The sequence below is a fragment of the Olea europaea genome, chromosome 12 (assembly GCF_002742605.1).
Source record: "Olea europaea var. sylvestris chromosome 12, O_europaea_v1, whole genome shotgun sequence".
Classification (NCBI taxonomy): domain Eukaryota; kingdom Viridiplantae; phylum Streptophyta; class Magnoliopsida; order Lamiales; family Oleaceae; genus Olea; species Olea europaea.
This window is the reverse complement of record NC_036248.1, coordinates 8,185,030-8,197,564: the sequence shown is the minus strand read 5'-3', so window position 1 is coordinate 8,197,564 and position 12,535 is coordinate 8,185,030. Positions and strand designations below refer to the sequence as shown.

Genomic DNA, 12,535 nt, shown 5'->3' with positions numbered 1-12,535 from the left:
AGCGTTTGGTCGGACGGACGAAGTTCAGAGATTATTAACGGAAAAGGAACGTGGGCCGTTGGATTGTAGGGATAAGGAAGGGAACACGCCACTGCATTTAGCGGCGAGCAAAGGACTGTTGGACAGTGCTAAGGTGTTGGTGAGTGCAGGGGCACAGGTGGACGCGAGGGGTAGCGACGGCCGGACGGCTTTGCACAGAGCGGCTGCTAATGGGGACCGTCAGATGGTGGAGATGTTTCTAGACGTGGGTGCTGACCCCACAATTTCGGATTTCGATCATGGCCGGTCAGCCTTTGATGTTGCACGGGATAAGGGCCACGTAAGTAATCACATAGTTTTCTATTTATTATATTTATACATCAGTCATCAAACTTTTAAAATGTGTTAGATGGTTATCAATTTGTACATTTGTTTCCGTCACATAACCTAGATTGCGCATTCAAATTTATGGGGTTTAATATTTCAATTTGTACAGAAAGATGTTGTTAAAATACTTGATCGAGGTGCGTCGGTGCTTAGTGCTGCAAGGCGCGGAGAGGTGGATTTACTCGAGTCGCTACTCGAAAAAGGTGCATCTGTGAATTTCTCTGATCAATATGGTTTGACGCCACTTCACATTGCAGCTATTAAGGGGCATAAAGATGCAGTAATGATGCTTGTTGAATTTGGTGCTGATTTGGAAAGCCAAGATGCTGAAGGCCATACGCCACTGCATTTGGCCGTTGAAGGAGGCTCGGTCGAGATTGTCCAAATTTTGATCGATAGAGGAGCTAATGTAAATGCCAAGAGCAAGAAAGGTGCAACACCATTGTATATTTCGAAATTGATGGAATATCAGCATATTACCGAGGTTCTTCTTCTCGAAAGGACTGTTACATCTCTCAATTAGTGGTGTGACTGGTGTCAAAATCAGTGTGTGTCGAGCTCTCCAAGTGAATCTACCCTTTAAAAATTCGGAAGAAAGTAGTTCAATCCATTGTATGCCGTTTCATTGATTAGTCCAACAATTATAGGAGTCATGCTGGATCAACTTCATTGATTGAAAAATAGAACTATTATTAGTAAATTTACTTGTTTCACTTTACTGTGGAATGCCAGATTGGTTCACAGTATTTTTCTATATTCCGCAAAAAGTTCAATAGTGCAATTTGTAGAAGTATCAATGAAAATATTCAAGTTTTTCTCAGTTATAGCTCACTTTCATATTAAATTTCTATACTCGTATTTTCAAGGAACTTTACGTAAATGAACCAAAAATAATTAAAATATTAATTTTCGGAGAATATCAATCTTCAAAGCGTGAATACTCGCTCCGATCAGAAAATAATGGGACCAAAACGAAGGGGAAGAAAAAAAAAAAGAACAGAGAAAAAAGATGAAGAAAGAAATCACCCATAACATTTCAATCTTCCTGTGTCACGTTATTGTTGGGAATCTACTTAACATGCGCAACGAAAATTAAAAAAAAATTCAATTCTCACCAAAAATCGTCTTTGTGTTTAAATAGAAATTGTGATAAAAGTGATACATTTTCACGATCTGCAAACTTCTTTGCCTTATCTTTGTTCCAGCAATTTGGATCTGTCTCCCACAGCCGTCCAATTGTCCAGCCTCCAACAGTAATCTACACAGAGAACAAAATTATAGTATTAGAATTTTTCTTGTACTAGCAAGAAAATGAAAAATCACTCTAATTTTGAAAACCTTAATCATATTTATATAAACTCGAACGAGCATAGCCTGACCCGATCCAACATTTAATTAACTCATTTAATTAAATTCGGTCCGTGAATTAATTAATCCAATTAATCAATTCAGACATATAAATAAGCAACCCAATTAATTAATTTTATTTATTTATCCAACACTTGTTAAATTAATTAATTGATAAATCACAATCTTCCAGTTCTCCTTTTGTATGGAACACATCAGGTTCCCGATAAAGATATCTAATGACATGAAATATTATGTTGATCTAATCAAAATTGATAAATTAAAATACCTTTTTAATTTATCACCAATCATACTCGCCATCCCAAATTGACATCTAGCAATGTGTCATGGCAATTACATATGACGAGAAATGTCACGTGGTATGACAAAACCAAACTCGTTTGTTTACCGTGAAACTATAATCCCTTCGTCAATATGATCCGATCAATTACGAGATATGGAAGTGTGTCAATCTCGATTATCGATCATATCTTTCACTCCACTATTAAGTCAATATAAGTCAAAAATTCTTTTTCGACTTATGAGTATACATTGGCCAAGAATTTTGTTATCGACTTAATTGAATGAAACTGACGCTGGGTAGGATAGTGATTATCCTATTGGCTTATTGTAGCAGATGATTCGCAAGAAAAGAACGACAAAAAAGGCCCCAAAAAATCAGAGAAAATACTCTGAATTTAACTCAATATTATTAATAATGCAGAATGATCAAAATTAACCCACAAGCCGGGTTAAATAGCTGCGAAATACGAAATTATAGGAAAATTACCAAAAATGGCAAAATTTCGAAACTATACCAAAATAAAATATTAAGTAAAAGAAGTAAGTTGCCAAAAATTTGGCTCAATTCGAGTTTTCTAACATATGGAAAAAAGGAAACGAAATATTACCATAAATAGTAAAAAATAACTTAAAATTGAATTTTGGAAAGGAAAACGGTAGATTTTGGGCTCGAAATTGACGTCCACCGAGCATAGCTGGGTGGCCACGACGTGCGCGCCGAAAAAAGCTTTCCGGATTGGGGTCATAATAGCGATTCCGATAATCGTAGCCAAAGTTATGGCTAAATTACCAAAGACGCGTCAAATTCCCCCAATTAAGGAAATAATGGCGATTCACTTTCCATCTTTGCGCCGATCCGCTATCTCATGGTATCTCAGCGCCATCATCATACTATCTGACAAATCAACATCACTCGACTCGGATCCTCTTGCATCAAAAACACAGATCATAATCTTTTACTATCTAAGAGTAAGGAATCCTCTATTGATCATTCGCAACATTCATATGATTCTTGACATACCCGAACAATGTCGTATTAGCAGCCCTTGGCAGAGCAACATCCAACACCGTTAAAGCATGACAGTTCTCATATAAGGTACTATGACGACCTCAAGTCAAAAGGACCAATCCCACTATCGAACGTTAGAGATTAACCACTGACACTTAGATAGTTATTCATGTGAAATCTCTCGACGAGTCTCCAATGTTTTGTTCTATGAAAAAACATTCACGTGTTCATTTAAGTGTTACCACACTTTAGCTTGTGAGATCAGCTACTTACTTCACAAGTAAGAAATGTTACGCGTGATTATTTAAGATTCAATCATATGTAATTTGTATCACACAATCACAACTCCTTGTGATTAACAAATTACGAAGATTTGAATCTACATACTCTATTATTTAATTTAATTGTCTATTAATTAAATAATAGATCTGCCATTAAATTGAATTAATTATATATCAAAAGTATTTATGTTCAAGGTTGGTTGGACCTAGGGCATAACACTTACAAACTCCCACTTGCACTAGATCCAATCACTTATGTATCCAATATCATAAGAGTTTACATAACGATCATGTTTATGCTACGACAACTCTTTATCAGTGGATCTACAATATTATTAAATGTGAGAATTTGTTCTTCTCTTTACGTCATTTCTATATATTATCTCTCCGATGAGATTATACCTTAATACATGTTTGGATCATTGATAAGACCTTAATTCCTTCGCTTTGGCTATGGCTCTATTGTTATCACAATACAATGACATGTGATCAACAATATCAGGAACTACTCCAAGTTCATTTATGAACATCATGATCCACATTGCAACTTTTTGCTACTTCTGAAGTAATCATGTACTAGATTTCTACTATTAAATCAATGGTTGCTTCACGTTTGGAACATTTCCAACGTATCGCTTAAGAGTAAACCAGTTTCTCCATATGAAATCTTCTCAAGATTTCATCTATGTAAATTGGGATGAGTTAAGCAATCTTTTAGATCTGTCTCTTTAGATTAAGTTGCTTCTCCCATGTCGTTCATGAATAAATCCTTTAACAACCATTATTTTAACTATTAAAACATAGGGATGTCATTTTCTATAATATTAGGAATACGACAGTGCTCCCACTATCTTCTTGCTAACACAAAATTCCTCTTCAAATTTGATAAAATCAAACACTTCGACTTTTCCATCAAATCGAAGATTTCAACTCCAAAAGAATTCTCTTAACATATACTTACAGTATGCAACTGTTGCAAGCAAAACCCCAATGGGCTTCAGTAAGGCTACAGGAGAAAGGTTTCACTAAGGTCAACACTTAACCTTTGCTACTAGCCTTGCTTTATATATATGGATATTCCCATCCATATCGACCTTTTTCCTTGTAAACTATTTACAAAACTTTATGGGTTTTATTCCATCGGGAGGCTCGACCAAGGTCCAAACCTTGTTCACATACGCCGAGTTCATCTTGAGTTTCATGGCCTCTTGCTGTCTCTTTTAAGTCAACACTTGACTTTATTTTTGTGCAATTAGTCGGCTCATCATCCTAGATTAGTAATATCTGATTAGTAATCATGGATTCGCACATTCTTGAAGGTCGAATGATCCTACTAGATTCACATAGAGCTGACATATCCTCGGGAGTCTTTACTTCCTGATCAAGAGTATGTCCCATATCGAATATGGGATCAAACTCAGATTTATCTACTTGGTTAACTATATTTGTGGACTCTTGAACTCTTTCAAATTCTATTTTACTCCCACTGTTCTCTCCTAAAGTAAACATTTTCTTTAAGAGAGCGATATATCGTGAGACGAAGACTTTCTTCTCAATGGGTTAATAGAACTGATATCCAAATATTTGTTTTGGATATTTCAAAAATATGTATTCATCGGATATATATGCTCAAATTTATCCGATTCAATGTGCTTCAAATAAGCGTCATAATCCCAAACTTTCATATGAGATAAGTTGGGACTATTGTCTTTCCATAGCTCGTATGGAGTTCTGTTAACCAATTTAGATGGGACATGATTTAGTGAGCAGCACACTACAATCAGTGCATGACCCTAAAACGGTTGTGGGAGGTTTGTATGGCTTATTATTAATCGCATTATATCTAATAATTTACGATTCCTCTGTTCAGATACACCACAATGTTGCAGTGTATATGGAGAAGTTCACTGCTAGAGAATCTCACTCTCTCTTAGATAATCTAAATTTTATTTTTTTAAGATATTCTCAGTTCGATCGGATCTTAATGTGAGGGTATCTTTATATATTTGTTTCTCTACTTCTAGCTTGAATCATTTGAACATTTTAAGAACTCCATGCTTGAATTTCATCAAGTATATATGATAATTGATGACATAAGAGAAACATTATCCGACATTAATTAACATGGGTCCATATACATTACTATGTATTATGCCAATATTTATGCAAACTTATTCCTTTTTAAGTAAAAGGAGATTTGGCCATTGTGTCAAACAGACATGTTTTGCACTTGTCAAACGATTCAAAATCAATTGACTCTACGTATACATCTCTATGTAATTTTGAAATTTCATTTCATCTATATGACCAAGTCTGTCATGCCAGATTTAGGTAATAATTAAATTATTGCATTTATGCCTTATAATTTCTATACTCATTATAGAATCGTTAGTATTTAGAATATAAATGTTATTTTGTAACTTACCATAACTATTAAGATATTATTCAAAATAAACAGGAACAATAATTGTCTTTAACATTAAAATGGTTCATGTTTGAACATGAAATTCATTTTAATGTTCTAGCTATGGTGGGTACAAAGCAATATTTCTTTAATTCCATTGCTAAGTCAAAAGACAGCGGCAAGAAGTATGCTCCTATAGGCAATGCGACAACTTTTGCTCATCTTCAATGTGTAGGTCAACTTCTCACTTTCGTAGTGGTCTATTTCTATTTAGTTGTGTCCATATTTATATAAATATGAGGTTCACATCTGGTATCAAATACCTAAGAAGCTTATGATGTAGACGTAAGCCTTGCAATATTTCTTCCAATGCCTTTTTCATTCTATAATGAAAACAATGGTCATTAGACTTCGTATTTGTCCTTCGCTTTGACCGTCTCAGCCATACTGGATGCTTTTCCAAAAGCCCCTTTAGACTTCCTCTTAATACCCTTAGAGGTATCAATAGCTTGCCCACTTCTAATTTTAATATTGGGGATAACAGTCCTAAGCATTTTAAGCAACTCAATGGGTGTGCATTCGAACTTATTCATATGATAATTCATAATTAGTATAAATAACTCTATGACAGAGATTGCAGAGCTAAGTTAATACTTAGTTCATAATTCAAGATTGAACTCAATTGAAATACTTCTCATGTCAATCATCTCCAGTACATGAGCACTGACTGAAGATTTTTCTATCACATTGCATCGGTATAGTTGTTTGGAAGTCTCATATATCCTTATACATGATTATTATTATACAACTCTTTTTAAATGAAAAATCATGTTTAGCATGTTAGCATCTATACCCTCATGTTGCTTCTGTAACTCAGGTGACATAGTTGCAAATATCACATACGTTGCAGTACTATTGTCATCACTACGTTTATTATAGCAACCACATCTTCCTTAATCGAGTCATCACTAGGTGTCTATGGAAAATGGCTACTTAAGGACAACCAACTTTCTTATGGTTGAGAACAATTCTCAAATTGCAGTGACAATCAAGAAGATTTAATTTGGTTGTTGGTATCCAGTATGCCTCTCAAATACATATGGTTGCTCACGGTTCAATAAATATAAATGACGAAAAGAAAAATATATAAAATGCATAAATTAATTTAACATGAACTTTTATTAAATTAATTATGCTCACACTATTTAATTCATATTTATGACCCTCTCACATAAATTTATGGAGTCCATACTCGATTCCCTGTGGACTGGGATCTCATCTGTTATACCAAGACCTTGAGTGTACTCAACAAGCTTTAATATAATATTTGGGTAGATACTATTATCAATTGTATCTCCATACAACTCTCAGATCATTAAGTTGACAACTCTTTGTCTTCACACATCTTATGTGTTAGCTTAACACACCTTTAAAATTTATCTCCTTGAGTGTACTCAACAAAAGATAAATTTTAGTCCATCATTCAGAAATATCCAATATTTCATAGTGTCAAACATATCCCTAATGTGACTTTATATTTTGTGTGTGTGTGTGTGTATAATAGTGTGGACGATTATGAACTTTTACTATCTACTCTTCCTGAGCAATAAGGAAGGCTAGTTGGTCAATTCCTAAAGGGTATTGCATTGACTCATACAATGCTCCATCTCCATGGTCTCTTCCTTTTCTTGTTTCTTCAATAACTCCAGATGCAACATGTATCATATATTAGTTGGCACGTAGACCTAAATGAAATTGAACTTGCAGGTCCATAATAATAACAATAATAATGAGCTCGTATGTCCAAAGCAATTAAGAGCTCACATGCCCACAAAACAACAAGAATAAAAATCAATCATTCAACACATCCTTATGATCGAATCCATAATCGTACACTAATAATATATTCATCACACAAATGTACGCATATATAATATCTAATATTATATGCAAACACGTTTCAAGTTTCTAGCAATTAAGATCGTCTAAACACTTTTAAACAAATGGATCGGAACAATTAAATAATTAATCAATCATATTGATCAATTAATTTAATTAGCGAGCATATTCAACTAAAATCAAATTTTAATTAAATACCAAATTAGAGTCAAACTCTAACTTCACGATTATAGGGCGGGACTATTTAATTAAAATCACATTTCAATTAAATATCAAATTAGAGTCAAACTCTAATTTTAAAACTTAATGCAATTGAATTTAATTAAAATCAAATTTTAATTAAATAACAAAATTAGAGTTCAACTCTATTTCAAGATTTTAGGGCGAACATATTTAATCAAATTGGAGTCTAACTCTAATCTCAAGAAGAAATTTAGGGCAAGACAATTTAATTAAAATCAAATTTTAATTAAATGTCAAATTATAATCCAATTCTAAATTCAAGAAATGCTAGGGTGAATTATTTAATTAAAATCAAATTTTAATTAAATATTAAGTTAGAGTCCAACTCTAATTTCAATTGAATTAATATTTTAATGTAGGATAACACTCCCAAATAAAATAAAAATTCAATTGAGGTCAAAGTTTAATATTTAAGTTAAATCATATTTTAACGAAAATATAAAAAGTTGTCAATTTTAAATAAAATTTTAATTTGGGTCAAAATTAAAATTTATAGGTCAAAAAAATTTTAAAATTCAAATTCAAAACCCTTTTGGAAATTGCAATTTGACCCAAGTTTAGAATTAATAATAGGGCCTTCCAATTCCTGAAATTGCAGACACGTCCTTCCTTTTAAAATTACAACTTGACCCCTTTCATAATATTGCAAGCGGGGGCCTGAAATTTCAAAAATTGCAACCGAGACCCCCGCCTCCAAATCCCTGAAATTGCACAGAAGCCCCTTTATTTAAAACTGTAAAACGACCCCCTTTTCATAATTGCAGGCGGGAAGCTTACAATTTCAGAAATTGCAAGACATACCCCCCTCCAAACACCCTAACCCGACTATATACCTTAGAAAAATTCACCTATATATATTTTTCGTTTTCTTACGCTGCCAGCCGATTTTGGGGCGGCGACCATCGTCGTTACTTGCTCCTGTGATATGCTAGGCGAACACTGTCGCGTTCTGCCGCCATTGCCGGCGACAACTGTTGCTGCCGACATCCCATGTTCTTCAACCTTTTTTTTTTCTTGTTTTCGTTTTCGGAACCAGATTTCAAAGAAAAATGAAAATTAGATTTTCATTAATTGCTAGAAACTAGTAATTGTATAACAACCAACTTTTGATTGTACAAAATGTTGAACAATTTCTAACAAACACAAAGTAGGCTCTGATACCACTATTAGGAATCTACTTAACATGTGCAGCGGAAAATTAAAACAAATTTCAATTCCCACCAGAAATCGCCTTTGTGTTTAGATAGAAATTGTAATAAAAGTGATACCTTTTCACGATCTGTAAACTCCTTTGCCTTATTTTTGTTCCAACAACTTGGATCTGTCTTCCACAGCTGTCCAATTATCCAGTTTCCAACAATGATCCACACAGAGAACAAAATTGTAATATTATGATTTTTCTTGTACTAGCAGGAATAATGAAAAATCACTCTAATTTTGAAAACTCTAATCATATTTATATAAACACGAATGGGCTTAGCCTGACCCGATCCAACATTTAATTAACCCATTTAATTAAATTCGGTCCGTGAATTAATTAATCCAATTAATCAATTCATGCCTATAAATAAATAACTCAATTAATTAATTTATCGAACACTTGTTAAATTAATTAATTGTTAAATCACAATCTTCCAGTTCTCCTTTTGTGTGCGACCCATCAGTTTCCCGATCATGATGCTTAATGACATGAAATATTATTTTGATCTAATCAAAATTGATAAATTAAAATGCCCTTTTAATTTATCACCAATCACATTCGTCATCCCAAATTGACATCTAACAATGTGTCAGGGCAATACATGTGACGAAAAATGTCATGTGGTATGACAAAATCAAACTCGTTCGTTTACCGTGAAACTATAATCCCTTTGTCAATATGATCCGATCAATTACGAGATATGAAAGTGTGTCAATCTCGATTATCGATCATATCTTTCACTCCACTATTAAGTCAATATAAGTCGAAAACTCATTTTCGACTTATGAGTACACCTTGATTAAGGATTTCGTTATCGACTTAATTGAATGAAACGCAGATCATAATCTCTTAGTAACGATTCCTCTATTGATCATTCATAACATTCATATGATTCTTGACATACCCGAACGATACCGTATTAGCGGCCCTTGACAGAGCAACATCCAATACCGTCAAAGCATGACCATCCTCATATAAGGTACTATGACGACCTCAAGTCAAAAGGACCAATCCCAGTACCGAACGTTAAAAATTAACCACTGACACTTAGATAGTTATCCATGTGGAGTCTCGACGGGTCTCCAATATTTTGTTTTATGACAAAACATCCACGTGTTCATTTAAGTGTCATCGTACTTTAAATTATGAGATCAGCTACTTACTTCACAAGTAAGAAATGTCACACGTGATGATCTATCCGTAATAAAGATATCCATATCGCATTATTACTTATGACCATAGACGATTTAAGATTCAATCATATGTAATTTGTATCTCACAATCACAACTCCTTATGATTAACAAATTACGAAGATTTGAATCTACGAACTCTATTATTTAATTTAATTGTCTATTAATTAAATAATAAATCTGCCTTTAAATTGCATTAATTATATGTTAAAAGTATTTATATCCAAAGTTGATTGGACTTAGAACATAACATCCTTCCAAGTAACAAATACAAAATTAATTACAAATAGGCACAACTCCTCGAAAAAAAGTTGGGATTTTCAGCTACTAGCTTACTATGAACACCGAAGTATCGTGATCAGCACAAGATGAAGACTACTTTAGAAGCAGGCTCTCCTAACCTAAAAACTTGAAGAAAATCAGCTTGATGTGAAATCAAGAAAACGAATTAAGTTAATACATTGACACCAACTATAACGTTAAAAAAATGCTCCTGTTTCTAAGAGATCCTCGTTCTGGATGATCCAGATGCTAACTCCTACTCCAACTTGAATATCATACCAAGAAAGAAAATTCATCGCCACTTCTCAATCAGCTCGAGTCTTTAACAGCTTATGGTGCCAAGTTTGAATACAAATCAAGTAACAGATCATCCAAGGTAAAATTGAAATCCTCTGGTCTTCCCGGTTTTAGGAAATCAAAACAATAATCATCTGCAGAAGGTGCCTGCTCCATGTGGGGTGAAGTACTGAGCAACTTTCCATCAGAGTTCTGCAAGTGGTTTGACAAATCTGAAGCTTGCACAGTGCCATAAGTGAATTGCCCTGCTTGACCACCATGCGACTCCAATCCCTTGGGCTCTGAGGAATTGTATCTAGTGGAGTCTAATGTGGTCAGTAACTCATCCACATCAAACATTTCATCCCAAGACAAGCCGTCTAATGGATTTTGCCCAGCCTCCAAACTTCGATTGAAATATATAGGGTCTTCCTTCGTATTGAACCTATGGTTTTCAGTAATATCCAAGCATCGAGGGGGATCTTTCCTTATTTCCTCCATAGGTTCCTCCTTTATTTCCGCATTCAGTGCACGACCAGCCTCTCCCAACAGCGAATGCCCATTGTTGTTTGTCCGTGATTCACCCTCAGCATCTTCATCTTTCATCTTCAGAGCATCTGCCTGAGGCCCCGTACGGTCTGCCAGACAAACATCAGAGACACTAGAAGTTGTGGAATCAGATGTTGATGTAGATCGCAAAGAACTATACTCTTTCTTCAACTCATTCATCGTATGGCAAGTGGGAAAATTAAGCCGAGCACAAGGGCCATACATTGCTCTTGCAGCCTCATCATAAGCAATAGCAGCTTCAATCGCATTGCTAAATGTACCCAACCATAGCCTACTACCCCTGTGCGGCTCTCTAATTTCAGCAACCCACTTACCCCATGTCCGCTGTCGAACGCCTCTGTAATTGCAACGAGCATTTTCAGGACCTCCTTTACCCTTCATACATCCTTTCTTCGATCCCTTGGCAGGAGCTTTACGCGCTACCTTACTTTCATCATTCTGAGAATTGAATTTATTGTTGTATTCCTTCCACTTTGCAATTGTTTCTGCTACATTTTTCGGTGCATCCTTTCTACTTCTTGACTTCCTCTTTCTGGTGAAGTCAATGGGTTGAGAAACAGGATTAGAAGATTGATCCAAAAGTGCCATCCCTGTATAAAACAAAGAACTGGTGTTCAGTCACCCTCGACAATTGCAATATCAATTCTAGACTCAATTGGAAAAATTCTACAAAATAAACAAATAAGACAATTTTGCTCCGGAATATCAATCAACACTATAATGACCAAAACTCAACATGCAGACGACAGATGGAAAATGCACAAGCAAAATCTCGTGCAAAGAATCGAAGTAGACACGATATTACATTACGCGAAACTAAAGTAGTTTGTGAGGTCTTATCAGTCGTAGATTGATCTTCAAATACAAAGTGCTAATGGAAATTCAAATTCCACCATCAAACAAAATACTTCAGTGTCACTGTCCCAAACTTTTAGCTGGTTCTCCCACAACATTTCTCTCATATAAATAGGAAAACCAGGTAACGCTGCCGAGTCTTCAAAAATAACCACACCGACTAAGCAAACCGATTTTCTTCATGGCAAAGAAATGAAAGCAAACTAATCAAGCCCTTCAGCTTCAATTCATTTTCCACCAACAAATAAATAAAAATCTACCCGCAGAACTCCAGCCCACAGAAATGGACTCCCCCCCCCCCCCCCCAC

At 34.8% G+C, this 12,535-nt stretch overlaps 2 protein-coding genes across 3 annotated transcripts in view; one reads left to right on the top strand and one right to left on the bottom strand.

The window, feature by feature from the left end:
- Window positions 1-1,186, top strand: part of LOC111406524 (ankyrin repeat domain-containing protein 50-like) — a 10,800-nt gene extending 9,614 nt beyond the window's left edge. Inside the window, exons 6-7 of the mRNA XM_023035936.1 lie at window positions 3-319; window positions 476-1,186. Coding sequence (XP_022891704.1) covers window positions 3-319; window positions 476-889 — 731 coding nt within the window. The 3' untranslated portion in view covers window positions 890-1,186. The remainder of the gene's footprint in view (window positions 1-2; window positions 320-475) is intronic.
- Window positions 1,187-10,499: 9,313 nt separating this feature from the next.
- Window positions 10,500-12,517, bottom strand: LOC111405489 (dehydration-responsive element-binding protein 2C-like). Of its 2 annotated transcripts, none has more exons than XM_023034395.1 (2): window positions 12,178-12,517; window positions 10,500-11,962 (listed from the first exon to the last, which is right to left on the bottom strand). In XM_023034395.1, exon 2 carries the CDS (start codon window positions 11,958-11,960, stop codon window positions 10,857-10,859), a length of 1,104 nt encoding a protein of 367 aa, XP_022890163.1. In that variant the 5' UTR covers window positions 11,961-11,962; window positions 12,178-12,517; the 3' UTR covers window positions 10,500-10,856. The 2 variants fall into 2 exon arrangements, with proteins under 2 accessions (XP_022890163.1, XP_022890164.1); XM_023034396.1 differs by having other exon boundaries at window positions 12,183-12,517.
- Between the last annotated feature and the right edge of the window lie 18 nt (window positions 12,518-12,535).